At 42.7% G+C, this 19705-nt stretch overlaps 1 protein-coding gene across 3 annotated transcripts in view; it reads right to left on the reverse strand.

Moving 5' to 3' along the window:
* Window positions 1–8941: 8941 nt before the first annotated feature.
* DLC1 (DLC1 Rho GTPase activating protein) overlaps window positions 8942–19705 on the reverse strand; it is a 290227-nt gene continuing 279463 nt past the window's right edge. For all 3 annotated transcript variants that reach the window (XM_063135176.1, XM_063135177.1, XM_063135178.1), the window contains 7 exons: window positions 19350–19548; window positions 17137–17350; window positions 16586–16700; window positions 15849–16067; window positions 14267–14484; window positions 13880–14053; window positions 8942–13291 (listed from right to left, as the gene is read on the reverse strand). In XM_063135176.1, coding sequence (XP_062991246.1) covers window positions 13171–13291; window positions 13880–14053; window positions 14267–14484; window positions 15849–16067; window positions 16586–16700; window positions 17137–17350; window positions 19350–19548 — 1260 coding nt within the window. In that variant the 3' untranslated portion in view covers window positions 8942–13170. The remainder of the gene's footprint in view (window positions 13292–13879; window positions 14054–14266; window positions 14485–15848; window positions 16068–16585; window positions 16701–17136; window positions 17351–19349; window positions 19549–19705) is intronic.

A 19705-nucleotide genomic window follows, 5' to 3' on the forward strand; every position in this document is an offset into this window, starting at 1 on the left:
TCCTTTTATTGTCTGAACAGAGGACTTGATGTAGTATCCAGTTATCATCAAAAGCTTCTGTTTCTCAATCAGCATTGGTTTCTAAGTCTGAAAACAGCAGTGAGAAACTTTAAAAGTCTAGGCTTGAAAACGAACATATTAAATGAGCACATATGGACCCCAGAGCGAAGATCTGACCCAGCCGTTGTCATGTTGTTAATGTTGAACAGCTGGAATAGATCTTGTTGCTTGAGAGCATTGTGGTGGTGGAGTAAGTTGGCAGCTCCAGCTCCCTGTGCATGACCCAAGCTGGAGGCCCAGATGATATCAGGGGGTGGGACCTCACCCCTGGAGCCCTGCCTGCCCTTCTCATGACACCCCACTTACTTTTCTTTTTTAAAAATCCTCCATGCAGAGAGAGACATGGAGCTCCATGCCTTTCACAGCATGGAGAAAGGGACTTGACCGGGGCTCCTCCTCCTCCTTGTGTCGCTGGTGCTTCCATCAGGATGTGGGCAGTGTAGGAAGGACTTGGCTGGGACTTCCAGGAGCCGGCTCTTGTAAGCCCCAGCCTAATTAGGCTGCTCCTTCCTGTGCTGCTCGCACCCTGATCAAAGATAACAAAGGGATCCCCCTTTGTGCCACTCACCCTTAGGAGTCAGGGATTAGGAAGAAGGCGGGGCCTGGGGAGGGCAGGGGGATCCCCAAGGAAGGTGCTCAAACCTTCACGGGCCAAACGGCATCGAGGCTGCCCTCTCTGTGTTAGTTCCTATGCAAGTCGCTGTTTGAATGGAAGTGCAATGCAACTCCATCCCCCGCCCTTCAGGATCTTGGCCCAAGCTGTCCCTGCCCCTTGATTCTAATGGTTATTTCTGATTTGGAAGGTAAGAGAGATGATTTAGGAATTCATTTTCTCACAGCTGTATTCTAAGCCCCCTTATTCACAAGCACGTCCCACCGAGTTCATTGGAGCTTCCTTATACATTTGCTGAGGACTGGAGCCTTAATGAAAATGCAGCCAATTCAGGATAACAATATAAATAAAATGAGATTTCCAATATAGTATTTGCTTTGTTATGCAAATACTGGATTGGATCCTGACTTGTCATACTTTGAGAAAACTCAGTGAAATCAATGGGACTTTGGGAGCATCACTAAACTAAACCTTGTTGATTTCATTGGACCTCCTCTAAGCATGTCAAAGTCGGGATCCAACCCACATTACAACAATAAAGAGTTATTGGTTGTTGTTGCTATTGCTGTTGTTTTGTTAGGCTGCAATTTTGTTTTATTGTTAGTCTAATGAATGTGGGGAAAATATAGTGGGAGGATACAAAGATGTGTCATGTATGTAGAACTGTAAACATTTTCAATTGAAAGAAATACTTAATGTTAGGTGGCCCTCTTCTGGAGTGAAAAGGTACATATGCTAAGCAATCTGTGCAAATGGAATGGTTTTTAGCTGAAATTTAGCCAAAGATAGCTTGCATCAACATGTAAGATAGACTCCTGTGCTGCAAAAATGTGGAAGAGTTCATCCAGCTGATATTTTCTTCAGTGCCATCTCTACTGTGGCTAGATTACTAGGACCCCACATTAGGGGGTACTGTCACATTTCCCTCCTCCCCAATGTTTTAGGATTATGCCTTGGAAGCGTCTATATCCCTGGGCAACTCGCCAGCACAAATAACCAAGTACAAGATACATGTGCCTTGGGTCAGTTGTGATCTGGGCACCCCTTGTATCAATCACTGCTTGTCTTGTAAAAATGCAGAGAGTTGCTAGATGTCCTGACCTGAATGTTACCTCTTACCTTGGTTGATTGCCAGAACTGGTGGATGCAAAGACCCACATACATACATAAATCAAGAGCAGCTCTTTGTGCATGTCATGAACATGCATGAGCTGTTGTAAACCAGTGGTCTGTGGTTTTTTGTTTAACTTTCTACTGCCTTCACCTGTATTGTTTTGGCTAATCTGTGTGGCAGGAAGACCAAGGGGAAATACTTCAAATAAATAAATAAATAAATAGCAGACATGCACATGAACTTAAAACCCATACGGGGTGGACTCGGAGGTTTGGTTAGGATTGTGTTTGCATTTGTTTGTCTCTTCAGTCTGGAGGAGAAGGCTATCAATGGTTACTAGTCCTGATGGCTACGTGCTACTCCAGTATATGAGGGAATAAACCTATACACTAGATGCAGGGGGAAATGAGTGGGATGGTGCTGTTGCACCGGTGTCCTACTTGTGAGTTCCTGGTCTACAGCAGGTTGGCCAATGTGTGAACAGAGTGCTGGACTAAATGGACCCTTGGTCTGATCCAGCATGCTATGTTCTTATGTTTTTCCCCATCTGCTCTGAAGAGAGGATAGCCTACTTGCTTATATATAAGATTGCTGGCTGGCAAAACCTGCGGCTACATTTGGGGAGTGTAGCACTGTCATACTGTGCCATATGACTACTGTATATTATGAACTGCGCTGCATTTTGGAGATCAGCATTTGAATAAGGAAGAGGAAGAGGAATGGTTTCCCCCACCCACATCACTGTGTCCCGTTGGAATGATGTGGATAGAGCACAGAAAAAAAGGACGAATGTGTGAAAGGAAGTGCACGGCAGTTCTGATTGCAGCCTGCATGGGATAAAAGAAATTTATCCCATATAGGCGCCTTCTATTGGGAAGCACCTCTCATTTTGAAGCACCATGAGGTGCTTGCACTGTGTCACCATGTGGTGACACAGTGCAAGGTATGGTCAATAACGTCTGTATGCGTGCTGTGGGTCAAACATGCATCAAAACGCACCTTGCTTTCAGTTTTGTTTTACCAAAACAAAAAAACAAACAAAAAACCACACACACACACACACACACACACACACAAACACTATATATGCTCAAAGACCACTAAGACAAACATTCCAGAATTTTCCCCAACAAATTTTAGCAGACTTAAAATACAAATGCATGTGTGTTCTCCTGCCAAAATCATTAGCACCTCTTCCCTGGCATAGTCATTTTTACCCTTTGATCCAAACCTGCTGCATAAAGTCATTTGTCCAATAACGTTTGTGCCACAATAAATTTGTTAAGTCTTTAAGGTGCAACATTTTTCCCTCTTTTGCTGCAAAAGACAACCACAGCTATAGCCCTGGAAAGAAACTGGGATGACCCTAAATTCCCCCTCCCACTAAAAAAACCCCAGTAGCTTTCCTGGAAATAAAGCTCTTGCAGACAAAATCACTGTTTTGGTTTCCTTCTGCAATAATCTTGTGCTTACACACTGAACCACAACTTCACATGATGGTGTGGAGCGAAAATAAACCCTTCTCATCATGATGTGGGGCTGGCTCACACCTACATGTAAATCACTTTGTTATTCAGCACTTGATGATTTGTAGCTGCATGTGTGAATGAACTCCATTGAAGAGCATTGTGTTTGGGAAGTGATCTGAAACGGACTGTCTTAAGTGTGTGTATGGTCTCCGCAGGTTCATTTATAAATGCAAATTGCCAAGTTGATGCATAGGAACATGTTAGTGAGCACTGTCCCTTGTACATGAATAAGGGCAACAGTTAGCAATTGTGAAAGAGCTGCGCTGGTTCTCCTTTGAAATAATGATAGGTGATCTAGACTCCATTTTCCACTAGAGGGTGCTCAGTCTATTTAGGACAGTAATCTTCCTCCTCCTCTCTCTCTCTTTTCAGGGGGGAGCCACTTTTACAAAAAATATTTCCATGTGAGAGTCATAACAGGCATATGTTCAATTGTATATGTATGGAAGAATCCTTCACAAATCAAAACAGCAAGTTGTGAGGTTTTTCTTCTTAAGAGCGGTGTTCATGAGGTAGTGGATTGTGGGTTTCCATGTGGGAGGGGGAACTGAGCATGCCTAGACCCTGCCTAATTCTTTCAGGTATGCAATCCAATATAATTTAAATTAAGGGTAAGAGGTAAGTTTGGGAGTGAGGGGAAGCAAGACTGCATAGCACAGGCAGAAATTAAGCCCTCATCACAACAGAATTCTAAGGGACTCACGGAACACTTTGAGTGAGTGGGGAAGAGAAAAAGGGGGAAACGAAGGGCAGCTGAGTGTGGACCTGTTTGCAAAATCAAGCAGCCCATAGGTAACCATTTTTAATATTCAAGCCACAGTTATGGTTTGTCATGTCATCCAAACCCGGCGAGGGTGGGTCGGCATGGTTTATAAACAACCTACAACCTTAAAACAGCTCATGGGTTCTCAGTGGTTTGTTAACCATGCCAACAACCCACCCCTACCTGGTTCAGACATCACAACAAGCTGTGGTTGTGGCTTGAATGTTCAAAAGTCACTCAGCATGTGCTGTAACCTACTGTGACTTAACTAATTAATTAGGCCAGAGTGGGCTGCATTGATTATGTGAACCAGGTCACTGAGTCATGGCTGCTTCTAAGGAACTTAACTTAGACTGAAGACAAGATTACAACTCCTCATCAGCTGCTAATGTGGCTATGTTAATTAAAAGGGCAATAGGAGAGTCACAGTGCAGGCTGCTAATGTAATAATCTCCTTTATGCAAAGACACTCAGAAGGTAAAAAAAAGCACAACTTTGTTACCTTTTCCAAGTCAGCTGTTTGCAGCAAAGCTAAAACGTTTCCTTCTCTTGCTGCTCTAACTCTGCTGTCTGTAAGCTTCATCCCACCCCTTCTTCCCCAATAAGAAGAAGAGTGGGTGGACAGACTGGCATGGTAGCCGGGGTGGTGGTGGTAAAAGGCTGTGGAAAACCCTGAGTCAGTGAGTTATGGCGATGAGAATTAAGGCAAAAGACAGATGGAAGAGTTTTCTCACAGCTGCAACAAAGAGAAATGCGACAGCTTGGAACTCCACAGGGCAGACAGACACTGAGATTTTTTTGGGGTGGGCAGGGAGAGCAAGTGAGTGGCAGCAACTGTCGAGTGGGTAGCCAGGGCAGTGGTGGTGGAGGAGGAGGGGGTGGGCTCCCATCCCACAGCCCTCTCAATTTGCCGCTTGAGGCGGGGGAAACTGATGGGGGTGTATGCGTTCCAGTAAATTTCTTTCACAAGTTATTAATAGCCTGATATTAAGCAGGCAGCCTTAAAGGAGATGGTTAGATAGCAAGTGATTATCCTAGTTAAAAGTTCTGTCAGCTTTCTGCAGAATGTCAGCCTTAGAGCTCATATTAACATAGGTCATGGAGGAGAAATGTCAACCTTTTGAACCAATACGCAAAGTGAAATTCAGTTATTCTTCAGTATTTGCAGTTCTTCAAACGTTGCAATTAAGTTCTTCAATTTTTAAAAAGAAAAAATGTGTACAAAATGCATATATTAGGGTTATGGTTGGGGAACTTACATATCAGCTGTGATTTGACTGGACAAATTGGGCATCTTAAATTGGGCATCTCAAAAGAGTTCTCGGACCATGTTTCAAAACCTTGTGCATGCCTGTTTGTATAGTATGTTTTCTCACACAGAAATGCATGTATTTTATCATTTTAGTTTTTTGCTATATGGGAATGGCCAAACTGGGCTGAAAAACAAGTGCACCAATATAGTTATCCTGGTCTCTCATGTTCTTAAATGCAAAACCAGATCGACACGCATACAAATGTCACTTTGGAATGATCCCATAGCCAGAATTTCTGCATCAGGACCACGTTGCCCTTGAAAGAGGTGTGCCCTTTCATTGAAATAGCATTCGGTCGTAAACCATGACATGACAAGCTTTGAAACAGAGAAATGACTCCTTGCCTTCACAGGCAGTTCCATCATAGCAAGTGTTTAGGACCAAGTTGCCAGGCTCTTTGAAAACATGAGCTAGCAAGAGGAATGCTTGTACAAGAAAGTGGTGTGATTTCACATCTGTCTACAAACATTAACTCTCTCATTGGAACAAAGCCATGCCAATGGAACTAGTTGGTGATAGTACTCAAATTGAAGTTGGTTTGTAATTCACTCAATAACATAGATTTAAATTAATTTATTCCCTTGAATAATTTGCTCTTCAGTTAATCTTCAGTTAATCATCTTACACATCTCCACTGTGGGTTGTTGGGTGACCCAATGATCAGCCCTTTCTAAATGTGTGTGTGTGTGTGTGTTTTGCATGTAAAAAGCAATGGTTGTTCAAGTTGTTGTATGCAGTCGTTCTGCTAACTCCTCCATCACGTTGCCATCATACAAGGAACATTTCTACAACAGGAAAGTCCTGCAACTATTCTGCAGCTTTCTGCTTCTGTTTTTGTCCCACAGTCATGGCGTGCTGTCTTTACACACACTTTCCTTTCCCCTCCCCTTTTCTGCCTTTAACCAGGAGTTCTATATGTTTCATTTATACAGCCACAAGATGGCGCTGTAGTTTGCTTCTTCTGGTAGGGTGATTTCCTCTTTGTGTGCTGAAACAGACAGGGGGTCTTTTTTGTTACTAGTTTTTTTCCATTTCAAATTAAGCTGCGGAAATCTATGTGGGAGGCACTGGAAGTTTACAGTGTCATGTAATCAACCTGGAAAATTCTGTGAGTAGCCAGTCACAAGCGTGTTATAAATCACTTGTTTAGAGAAGCTCATAGATGGGCAGTTTGTAGGCCAAAACACTTGGGAGGGTCATAACTCCATTCATCCCTCACCATTGGCTATGCTAGCTAGGGCTGATGGGAACTGTGGCCCTCCAGATGTTTTGGCCTACAAGTTGCCCACCCAGCCCTAATTGTTAAAGAGCAGTATTGAGCTACGTATACCTTCTGTCAAAGTGAGCAACAACATGGTTGCACTAGTCCAGCCTTTCTCAACCTGGTACCCTCCAGATGTGTTGGCCTGCAGCTCCTGTCATGGGTAGGGTGACCATATGGAAAGGAGTACAGGGCTCCTGTATCTTTAACAGTTGTATAGAAAAGGGAATTTCAGCAGGTGTCATTCCCTCTTCATCAAAACAGTTAAAGATGCAGGAGCACTCCCCTCTTGACCAGATACAAAGAAGTTGTCGTCAAAAGGACTCACGAACATCTGTAAGCAGGGAGTAGTGAGCGTGCAATAAAACACTTGTCTGATGATGCTCTGAGTGCTCCACCTTCTTAACTCTGGAACATATACCTCTCCAGCACTGGTGATAAGTGCTCATTTGGGACATTGCTTCGTTACTGCACATTTGGAAGTATCAACTTGGAGCAGGATCTACACTACTGCTTTAAAACGGTTTGTAACAGTAGTGGCAACTGTTGGGGCCCAGGACACACTCCAGATACCGTTTTCAAATCATTTTCTAAGTGTCATATCCTGCTTGCTGTAGACCTGGCCTTCGCCTTTGAAAAAAAAGGTTGCCAAATTCTTGCATTAACCAAAGCTAGTTTATAGTTCAACAGAATCTCCCCGAGCATCGCAATTAGCTATAACAACTTACCCATCTAGGACACCTGTAGCCAGTTCCCTTAATTGTCTTCTCTGGTTCCCCTTTGTTGGGAGATGTCCCATTCAAATGATGTGGAAGTAGGGGTGCTTTGACGTTTCCTTGGATGCACAGCTGGAGAATTAAGCAACAGAACGAGACGCGTTCTTTGGCACACAGCAGCAGTGACTTAATTATTGATGTAGCATTCAGAATGCTGCCACAGGAGAAGAAAATGGAATCTCTTTTACCAAGGCACAAAAAGGGAGGGTTACTTCAATTGACTACCCTCTTCTAAAATGTTGCAGCTGAGTTTCCCTGAGCTTTTACCCTATTCAAAGGGACACATGAAGCCCAGTGTTCCATTTTTTGCTTCCTTCCTTTGCAACACAAGCATTAAACTTTCTCCACTTCAGTCTTTTGTCCTTTTGTTTGGAAGGGACCGACACATTTCCTGGACAGGGCAAAACTGCTTCCTTTCTGCGATGAAAACCTTTTTAATAGCTCTACCAGTAATAGACGGACTAATTTGGGATTCAGTCCTCCCAGAGTTTTGCTGGATTGAGGCCTTATGTAGTTTCTGTTGATCCCATTTGATAAATCAAAACTTGCAAGCTAATGCACAGACCCCTTAAGCTGGGGTGTGAAGAGCTGGTTCACACATGCATGTTCATCAGCTAAAGACCTCAGAGTGGGATTATATTTCAGTGAAACCATCTGTTTCTTTAAAGATGGGAGGGGATAAGGCTAAAATAGGTGTAACCACAAAGTGAATATGCTGTGAAACTACAAATGCTCATCTCCCATAATGCAATGGATTGAGGACTTAACAACACTATCAACATTTGAACGGGTGTTATATAGGGGGTGATTTGCAATTGGATAAATATAGTACATGGCTATATGGTCTGCTTTTCTTGAAACCTATGCATAACTCTTCCTCCTCCTCCCCCCCTTTTAAAATGAACAGTATACATGGTGGAAAAAATGATATTCCTATATATGTAATGTTTTTCATGATTTTTTTGTTCATATTCACAATACAAGAGAGAAAAAGTTGAATATGAGACAGCACTGTGATGTGCCTATTAAACAAGCTAATGCAATTTTAGGCTGCCTTGTGGCCAAGTCATGGGGAATAACTGTTTTGCTCTATCATGTGTTAGTCAGGCTGCATCTGGAGTACTGTGCCCAGTTCACATTTTATGGACAACTGACAAACTGGAGCATGTCCAGAGAAGAGCAACCAGGATGGTGAGAGGTCTTGGAAACAAAGGCCTGTGTAGAACGGCTGAAAGAGCTGAATAGGCCTAGCTAAAGAAGAGAAGATTAAGGTGAGACATGAGAGTTGACTTCAAATATCTGAAAGGCTGAAAAGATGTAGGAAACTTGTTCTCAAATGCTCCAGTGAACAGGACTAGAACCAAGGGTTGGACAATGCCAGTAGAGAAATTTGGTCCAGGAACCAAATCCCTGGCCTATTCTCTCTTACTGGTTTAGACGCCACATTTTCAGAACATTTGGGGGGAAATAGGCAATATGAAATGAATAGAATTCAGGTGTCTCACAAACATGAACATTTAATAGTGCATTTATTTGATTATATTCTGTACAGACATATAATAGCAAGTTATAATCTTTCTTTTATTTAGATCTTAATTGTGTAGAATGTATTTACATGGGGGTGGGGGAAGGGTAGACAACTTGAGGTACAAACAACCTTCCCTCCCACCTCAAAGAATATCTGAGGTATAAATACAAGTATATTTTAAATAATTATTTTCATGCTTAATCTATGCTGGACAATAAAATATGAGGAAGTGTACACGTTTACAACAGAATGGTATGTACAACATACATTTTTTTACACAATTAAACATGGTAAAAAGTATACAAAGAATACACAACGTTTCCCTAATCATGAGAGATGCTAATGGTGTGATCCATAAATCACTTACTTGGCAGTTCAGTTTCACAACTATCAGAATGGAGTTACTGCCCAATAAATGTTTGTAGGCTATGGGTGTAAGGATATGATCTAGAGTAGCTCCCCTCTCACCACCTGGTTGTATCTGAAACAGTTGGCACACGTCCATATCCCACCCTGGGTAATGTGCTTTGTAAGGGCTTCATTTCTGGGATTGTTACAGAGAAGTTAGTATCTCATCAAGAGAGGAACTACATCCCCTGCAACGTTCTTCATAATTTCTGGACAGACATCACGAGGAACACGGTCTCTGGAAGCTTCTTACTGAAGAAATACTGCAAACAGATCAACCCGCTAAGAAGTTCCCTAACTTGCCATATCATGACCCTCACTGCAAATCTCCTCTCCTCTTAATCCTGACGTGATCTTTGCAGGCAAAGAACAACTACGAGGGACACAAGAGAGACCAGTAACATTAAAAAGAAAGAAAAGAAGAAATTCAAAATGAGTCACAAGCTTAGACACAGGCTATTACTAGGAACTCTACACAATCTGTTAACACACCACAATTCTTCATCACACAATCTTTGAAAATAATAATAATAATACTGACAATGGTGTTGTTTTTTTAAAAAAAAGTAAGCTTCCAATCTAGCCACTACCCTGGGGTGGGGAAAGGAAGACAACCCTGAGGTTGGCACAGGCCTTTTTTCAATGTGAGTGAGCAAGATGGAAACAGCTGTCCAGTTTCTCACACCATGTTTGGTACAATACACATCTCAGCCATCTTCTCTGGCTGTAGAGGGTCAGGAAGTGTAAGAGGCTGGATTGAGAGGAAAGAATCCCACTGTAGGGCAACAATTAGCACGGATACGTTTGCGTCCAACAAATTCACAGAAAGCACCTTCTGTTTGACTCCCCCCCCCTCCGTTCACACCTCACTCGCACTGCTTCAGGGCATCCCTACACGAATACTGAATCTTTGCACCAAAGCATTACACAGGGGCCCCTGGTCAGGTATGGGTAGCGGGGAGGCAAGATTGACAGCAACTCCTACTTTTGGACATATATTCAACAGTGAATGGCAAAACAGCAGTGTTGTTTTAAGAACATGTTATCATGGTTATTTTGTATACCTCAGGAGAACCAGGTATACAGGTGCTCCTGGGATATGATCCCATATGGTATGCAATAGGAAAAACATGAAGGTTGCTGGGGTGGGAAAGGGCTGCCCCTTATCCTTTCTTTGTACTGCTGCTCTTATAATAAACTTTGATCACCAAAAGCATTCTCCCTCCTCCATCCACATCACTCAGAGGACCGTTGGGTCCTTATTACTACACATATCACAAATGAAATGCATGAAAAAATTTAAGTGCACTTAAAAAAACAGTTTTTCTGGGGTGGGGGGAAGAAACACTTGACAGTTAATCTACAGTTTTTAGAAAGGTAAAACAACACACTTCTACATGTATCTTCCCAGATACCATTATTCATTTACTATTGCTATCCTTGTTGCTAATGAGGATTAGAATGTACAGGTTTGGGTTTTCCCCTTAAAGCTAATATGGGCACAATTCTCTGCAACTTTAGACAGAAAAAAATATCCTACAACTCCCAACATTCCATACGCAGCCATGTTGTAGGGCTTCTTCCTGTCTAAACATGCATAGGATTGCGCTCTAACCTGCACAGTGCAACGTCCCATCATTTGAACCTGTTTATCCTAACTTGCAGTCCTACATATTACACCTCATAAACTGATGTCAACAGTACTCTTTCTTATCCAAGCTTCAGAATCTCTGAACATTTAGGAAGTTTCCTCCCAAACGATGTGGATGAATGAGGTTATATGGTTAGAGTTGAGTGGAATATATGAACACCTTTGAATTCGTAACAGAATCCATCCATTACACTGAATTGCTTTAGAACTCCAGTTATGACATTTTCCAGTGCTGTCTTTTTGAGCTACCAAAAGCAATTTCAGCTCTACTCCCATGCCACAAGCTTTCCTATGACGTTCTTTTCTATTTTTAAAAAAGAGGACTGTTAAGTCTCCTGCTTGCTTCTTAATAGGTGCACATCTAAAAAGTGTAAATAGGTGGTTAAAAAAGAGAGGCAAACCTCAAGCGTAATAATAAAAAACCCAATACTTCTCTCTCTCTGTGGACGTTTCTACAACTGCCTTTCCCCCCGGGATTGTCCCGGTGCATCCAAATATCACACGGGATCCTGGGAGCAGGCAGGGATGATCCCTCCATTTGCCTGGGATAATCCTTAGGTGTAGAAAGGGCCCAAGTGTGTCTCTGTGTGAGATATAGGTATTTCAAGTGCCATAGTTTGAAGACCCTGCCCTATTCAGGAATTATTAAAAGGTTTAAACTCAACACATGAGTGAGGACAAGGCCATGCCAAATAGCCACACTCCCACAATCGCATGTACCACATAGCTCCACCCCCAGGCATCCACTGTGAATGTCTGTAGCAGGGAGGCCTTTGAACATACAACTATATGCATGGAGGCTTTCATGTGGTTCAGCATTGTATGTGGCCAGGGTTCTGAATTGTGTGGAAGCTTCTGTGTGTACAGCTGAATGCATGAATGCTTCTCCACTGCAGGTGTTTGTGCTGTATGTGGCGATTCCTGGGGGTGGAGCTACATGATGTCAGGGGATTGGGCTACTTGATGTGGATCTGTCCCTGCTAGCAAGATGAATTTCACCCTTTTAATAATGCCTGAGTAGACCTACTCTCAGTCTAAGAACTAGAACTCAGAGTGCTACCATTTCCCACACAATGCACCTCAAGTCAAGTTCCACCCGCAAATTCCTTTTTTTCAGGCGTACCTCCCCTTAAGATGTTTTGAGTTAACACCTAAAAATGCAAACCATGCTCCATACAAGTACACTCTGAGGAAGCTGTGAACAAGTTCAGCCTATGTTCTGTGGCCAGGACAAATTTGTCTGGGCGTAACGTCAGTGAGAACGTTCTGAGAGCTTTCAATTATGAACACACAAATGGAGCTAGAGCCATCGCAAAAGGCAGGTGCTGAAATGTATTGGCCATTTCAAAAAAATCATTTCAATAAAGTCTTCATTTGGCAGCAGGTTTAGGTATTTCTGCCTTTTGCCTTCCTTGCCATATCTCGTGCAGTCGCCATTTTCCTTTTGTCAAAAAAGTACATCTATACGGGCAATACGGGATGTGTGAATGAAGACTGAAGCATCTGATGGCCTGTTGGACAGACAATGGTTCTAGGCTGACCTCCTCCATCCCCTCCATACACACACATAGTAAAATCTTTCCCATTGCTTTCAAGTGTACCAGACACTCTGGTTTCTAATACTCTGTTCATCGATTTAGACAGTAATTCACACCTCTGCCTCTGTGCAAACCTTCCTTCACTTACTTTCGCAAGAACCCATTGAAGAGTGCCAACGAATCCAGTGGATGAAACAGTCCCTCAATAAATGGCACACCGATACATACATAAAGCTAACATTATATAGGAATGAATCATTTTCACTATATTCCAGAAATACACTTAAGTCTTAGAGTTTAGCTTCTCAGAAGCAATTCATGCTGTCTAAGCAACATAGTATAATATTACTTAAAAAAACATAAATCCAAAAAACAGTTGCACCATCCAATATATTCCAGTCAAGGCCTACACTATAGGCCTAACACCGACAAGAAGCAGCTTAAAAAATGTGTGGTATTGCCACAAATTTTTGAGTGAGGATCTCAAACCTATTCCAGATACTCCTCCTTTAGGACAAGACTGAAGAGGCCACGCTGTGACCCTTTCTGCAGCAAACAATCAACAGTTCCTGGAAATATTTGGGTACGCTGATGCAGCGTTGGTCCACTTCGTTCGTCACCTGGATTTTGCTTCTTTAGTCTCTAAGTTCTGATTAATGAAAGAGTCTCTGATCTTAACAACTTCAGCTGCACACAAGTGGCCAAAAGCCTTTGCGTACCAGTCAGGTTTGTGCCCCCTGTTTTAAAGAAAGAAAATGCATGTTTGAACCTGGTAATAGATGCCTTTATTTAAAAGGAAAACACACAAATAGAACAGAAATTCCCCCAAACAAGCATTCAGTTGGGGTATCGGAGAAGGAATTCTCACATTTTTGTTTTGCCAATGATTTGAGACTACAAAACCCCATGACGCAGTGCAACTATGACCAGAATATGCATTCACAAAAATATCCAAAGCAACTACAAAAACAGAAAGCCTGGGAGTGCAAATGTGAATACCCAAAATCCAATAGGACAGACAGATTTTGGTAGTAATCTGTGATGCTGGTCCAAAAGGATGGGGGAGCATTCTTCAAGCAGGAGAATTTTGCATATCCCTAAAAAGTCTCTATTATGGATATCATGGAGCCAAGTGAAACAGAGTTTATGAAACCCTAAATTAAAATAAATAGATTCAAACCAATCATCAATTGTCCTCTGACAATATACAAATAAGGACCACAAAGCTTGCACAGGGCTATACTGCAACTCAATGGTCCACAAGAGTCCACAAAGGGAGATGAAAATGCACACATCTAGAAGAAGGTAACAAAGTGAAAATTTACCTTAAATCAATTCTGCACATATAAGTGAGCTTGGATTTTCCCGATCCACAAGGTTCAATGAGATACCTGGACAAGAGCACATTCACTCTAACACCAAGGACTGGAGCATGGTCATGGTCTACTGAGGAGCTTAAAAGTGCACAAGCTCCCTTAGATAAATTTGTCCTCCAAGTCCTGTTAAAAACAAGTGCAGCTTTATAACAATATGCTTGGATGTAGATATCATACAACAGTTCTGGAGGGTGGGGTAAGTTAAGCAAAATTACAGAAAGATAAATCAAGGTATCTGTGTAATTGTTTTCATTTGCTAATATTTTTAAGTGGGGTTGTGTGTTTTTGGGTTCCTTCTTTCACAAATTCATTGTCAGGTGAAATCTGCACGTTTACCTTAGCACTACGTAATCTCTAGCTGGGTGTGGTGCCATGCTGTTTTGTACATATTGGTATACATCAGTCTGGCTGTCCAAAGTCTCAGTCACTTTTGCATCCAAAAGATCTTCATCCCAGAGATGCTGTTCCTTCAGTACACGGTTTAATACCTCTTCAGGAGCTGCAGGGATTTCAACAGTGGATTTCCACAACCGGAGAGGTGGACCCTCAGAAACCTGACAATCATCATCAAAAAGGAGTTAACTTACACAGCTAACTGTCTTGATATAAAAGCCTTTTAACCTGGTTTATCTTTAAATACTAAATTCAAAACTGAACCAAGTTGAAAACCAAACAAAGTGTCTAGTCTCTGTTCCATCTTGAATCATCCCAATACCAGGGTGAAATTCATGGGTCTGAATGACTGATAAAGACCATACTTCATAAAGTAATGCCAACAATGACAGTATTCAGCAAGGAAGGCTACATTAATAACAAATCCTGGAATTCTCTCTGGCTGGGTTCACACAACATACTAACCTACCCAGTGTAGGTATTGTTGAAACGTGGATTATGGTGTTGTCTGAATGCAGCATTTTTTCCACAGGGTGGGCTATTGTGTTGTCTGAACACAGCAAGTTTTCCACAGGGTTGCTCATTAACTGTGCAGTGCAGCTTGTTAACCACACTGAACAACTCAACAACAAGCCATGGGTTCTCAGGAAAAATAATCCACGTTGCATGGTTAACAAGCCGTTTCTGGAAAGTGCCCTAGCAGGTAGTGATGGAAGGGGGTCTTTGTGAGTGCCTAGAGCACTAATCAGAACAGTCAGCTGGAAGCTTCTGACTAGATGGAAGTTGATCCAAAGGCTCCAGTGCAAGCAAGACCTAAATCTCCTAGTCTAGAAAAAGATTTAAGAGAGCACCGCTATGGCTTCTGGGCATAGTACTGTTCAGAGTCCCCCTTGCGAGGTCGGAAACAGACCTCTAACTTTGGAAGGGGCAGTCAAAGATCTGGCCTCGACCCACTTGCAGCCTGCGCAGAAAGAACCATATGCCAGCTGCCCTCTGAGGTTGGAAAAATGATCATGGAAGAAGAGGAAAGGAGCAGGTGCATGGGGATGGGAGGAGACTGGAGAGGCCAGGATATGGGCTATCCTGAGCATCTTCCAGCCTCCTTCTCTTCCTCTCTGAAGTGTCATTACTAGATGGGCTAAAAAGCTTCCACCACTCCTTTCAACCTGCATTGAATGATCACACATGTCTCAAGTTCGATATTGCCTCTTAGTCAACTTCCACATACCATTTGACTCATGAACACTCTGCTGTATAATGACTTTGCATGATTTAATCATTCCCTCTAGCTTAACCTTTTGCTGGTAACCAGCTCTGCAAATATGACTTCAACCCAGCTCAGTTTGCTCCTTCTTGGAATATTATACCAAATTATTTTCCATGTTTAATGCCTTCATGTTTCCCCCGTCTTTTTCAAAATGTGTTGTGTGTGATTGCTCTTTCCCTTTCCATATAAAAAGTATTTAAATCTATGCATTAAGAACACTAAAAAGCTAATCACTGTTCTGGAGTTACACCAATGTACCTTCTTGTAGGCCAGCTCTGCTTGCTCAGAGGTGGAACAGCTGACCCAGCCTTTAAATTTATCCTTAATTTCCTTGAGTAGGTCATCCATACAGTCCTGGATGTAAGAACGATAGTCCGCGGGCTCTGAGTTATTAGTTTGCCCTAGTTCGTCCAAGCTCAAAGGCCGAAGGTCTTGTTCTGTATAAGAATTCCGACATCTGCTCATTTCTTCAGGGATCTGGGAATTGGTGGTGGTGGTGGGGACATGAGGAAGAAAACAGTTGGAGGTTCAAAACTGCAAACATGGTGCCCAACTTTTCATGGTATTTCATTTGTGCTGAAGAAGCCTCTAGCAACCTAGGCTAAGAGTGTAATCTAGTTCTTGAATTGCCATCCTAGAGGCAAAAAGAAGAGAACCATGGGGCAGGGTATAAAAGTTGGGGGTGGTGGAGGTTTGGCCTTGGCCTGTCAACCCCTATTAAAAGGGGCCCTCCAGCAAAGTTCATTGACAAATATTGCATTATGGTAGCAAGAACTAAGTGCAATGCAGCAGTGCATAACACCATATTTTAGTTGAAAGCTTTTACTGCCAGTAAGGGCCAGGGAAAGGGGGCGTGGACATCTGGGAAATCCCGGAGGGCTGGATTGGGAGCCCAGGAGAACCAGATTTGGCCCCTGGATATAGGATTCTGCAATCCTGGTTGTAGAGGCAAATGTAGGATACACATACAAATAACTGAATAGTAGAATATTCACCTGAAACAGCTTCTTACACTCAGCAATCATGTGGCCCAGGCCTTGTGTTGCAGCCAAATTCTCATTTAAATCTTTCTGATCAGGTTTCCCCAGACTTTGTTTCCTCTGCATCACCCTGTTAACACAGAAGATTAATGAAAAACAAACAAACTGACTAGAACGTACTCTGGTGCTAAAATGCTCTCTCATGTACAAAGGAAGAAGTCCCCAAAGCGGTAAGGATCCTACCTAAATGCAGATTAAAAAGAAGTTTGCATTCTGCATCTAAATGTGATCTTTATGTTCAGCCATCTTGTTAATTTGTAACAGAATGTCTAGTTGAATTTAGGGCTACCATGCAGGCAAGTTCATCACCTGTTGACTGCAGAATCAAGTGATGACTTGCATATGTGAACGATCACGGCAGTCATAATCACTAGCACTTTTCATTATCCAATGACAACTCGAAATGCAACACTGTTCAGTGGAAACAGTTTACACTACCCAGAAGCTAGAGTTCAAAAAGTCTAAAGGAAGACTTCTTCACATACATAACAACTACCAACACTTGCCTTGGAGAAGAATTTTCTCTCTTGAGGGTGTTCAAGTGGAAAAGAGAAGGGGCTAAGCACACAGCAAGGTTCGTTGGCGTCATCTGGTTTTCCTTCACAGCAGCCGTGACATCACTCAAAAAATATAGGAGAATCTGTAGGACCTCTCTGTTCTCATCTGGTAGAAGCATAATGGCTGCCTTGATTGCCTGGAGACGCTGATCCTTTGGCACATCTGCACAAGATTAGCAATCCTCTCATCAACTCATTGATTTTCCACACATATAGCATGAATGCATCCCAAAGCAAACTCCGGCCTCAACTATTTTTGACTTCAGTCTGAAGCGATTTCCTTCAGTGTGCTGCATACCATTCATGGCAAACGAAGGCTTTTTTTTTTGTCAACAGCTTAACTGCCCTCAGGTATTTCCTGCCTAGCAAGAGACCCAACAGTAAAACAAAACTGTGCATATTCAAGAGTTAAATTTAGAATTTAATTTTGAGAGTCACACACTTCTGCAGACCTGCTAAAAAGGCAGTTAAATTAGACTGGGGCTCTTTCAGTTTAGGACCATGGGTGGTGCGCAAAGGTACAAATGTGAAGTTCAGCCTATCTGGACTCCAACAAAAATCCACTCCCCCCACCCCCAGTGAAACACGTTCCTCAACTGGGGAGGTAATTAATATAAATAGCCCTTAAACTATTCCCAATTTTGGCACCGCAAAAGATCCAGACTGTGATTTAATAAGCAGAGAGGATTGCTTCAGCGAACAATGATGTAGTGAAGGAAGAAAAGTCATCACTGACGGACAGCCTCATACTATCCGTCATGTAGCTCCTTGGTTACAGAGCACAACAAATACTTCCAGTGACAAATTTTGACTTGCTTTTTACAAGGCCTGGAAAGGTGGGCTGTTGCTGCAGTTTGCTGCATCAGAGGGGGGAAATCCCCACAGGTCACCCAAGAAACATAATTCATGGCTCAGAAAATGTGGGGTGAGCTTCTTTTGAAGGTTCTAAAAGAGAGGCAGAACAATCTAGGGAGGGATAAGATCTGGAAGCAGGTGGACCCTTTTTCTCCTCACCAGCCAAGACGCAAGAGTGGACTGAATGCTCCTTGTGGTATACTCTCATTGACTTACATTGGATTTGGGGAGGCAACTGCTCCCACTGTCTGTCCCATCAGTGCAAGTTGACCTGAGAAGAGCTTCTGCTGTGTTATAAGGGTGTCTCCCTGCACATTTTCTTTAGGAGGGTTCACAGATGTCTTATTCTATGCCCCCTTTTGATGGCAGCCTCGGATCAGTGTCCCAATCCACAGGTATTTGCACAGAGCAGGCTGCATGCACATGACTGTGCACAAGGATCTCGCTGTTTTACTATCTAGATTGTTAGTGCTGGGTTGGTGTAGAGCAGAAAGCATAGTAAGTTGGGGGTGGAGGCAATCTCAGAAAGTTTGAAAAAGATGGAAGAAGTGGTGGGAAAACACAGGAGGCTTACAAGTGGAAGATGATGATGTTTGGACACCCTCCCTGCTCCAGTAAAGGTCTGTGAATGAGGGAGGGTGGCTGCATGAGCAAAGTCTCCTTTGGAAGCACCCAGTTAATTGTGTGGATGCAAAGAATTGCAAACTGAGAGACTGAGTATGGTAGGTCTCGACTGTGGGGAGTGACATCCAACCTTTCCCCAAAAGTTAGTGGGATGACAGCCTCCTCAATCCACCAAGGAGGTGGTGCAGGAATGCTGTCAATGTAAGCCAAGCAGTGTGAGCCACAAGTCTAAGCTAGCCACAATACCAGTAACATAATTAGCAATAGTGTCGCCTCCTTGAAAAAAGAAAATTGTGGACCATGATATATGTTGGACCATGGCATGGTAGAAGTTGGGAGGCTCTAACCCTGCCCCATGTTGTGGTCCCCCCCACTGCGACCCCCATCTCACCAATGGGGTCTGGATCAAAATTGCAATGGAGGCCAAAGGATTAACCCTTCCCACCCCTACGTCAGGGTCCCAAAGAGAATGGCAGGAGGGGAAGAAGAGTGTGCATACGTACGTGCGCGCGCAGGTGAATGTTGATATAAAACATTTTTAAAAAACACACACACACATATTCCAGTTTTGATGATAACCTGAAGGTATATTTGATTTTCAGTTTCAGGCTTCATAATATTATAAGGAGAGATGGACATTTGGAAATGGCTTAAACTGAAATTGCGAATGATCCATGACTTACATTGGTAGATCTGTAAGAAAGTCTCTGAAAGTTTGTTGGTCATGAGTGGTTCCGGCAGATCGCGGAAATATTGCTTCAGCATGTCAGCCACGTCATAAGCAGACTGACCTTCATAGTTTACTTTTCCCGTTGAGCTCTCATTCATTTGTCGTAATGCCTGGATTCTAGACTTGACTCCAGATTTTCGAAAAAGGCCAACCTACATGACAAAAGAAAGATGTAAGAGGGTTCTGCCATAGTCACCATGGAGATTTTGAAAACCAAGTTTCAAGATGGCCCTGGATCAAATTCAACACTTGGTTTTGTAGTACAGTCCTTTCCATATTCTGTCACATAGGTGAAAGATCACATGTTTG

The sequence above is a fragment of the Elgaria multicarinata genome, chromosome 10 (assembly GCF_023053635.1).
Source record: "Elgaria multicarinata webbii isolate HBS135686 ecotype San Diego chromosome 10, rElgMul1.1.pri, whole genome shotgun sequence".
NCBI classification, from domain to species: domain Eukaryota; kingdom Metazoa; phylum Chordata; class Lepidosauria; order Squamata; family Anguidae; genus Elgaria; species Elgaria multicarinata.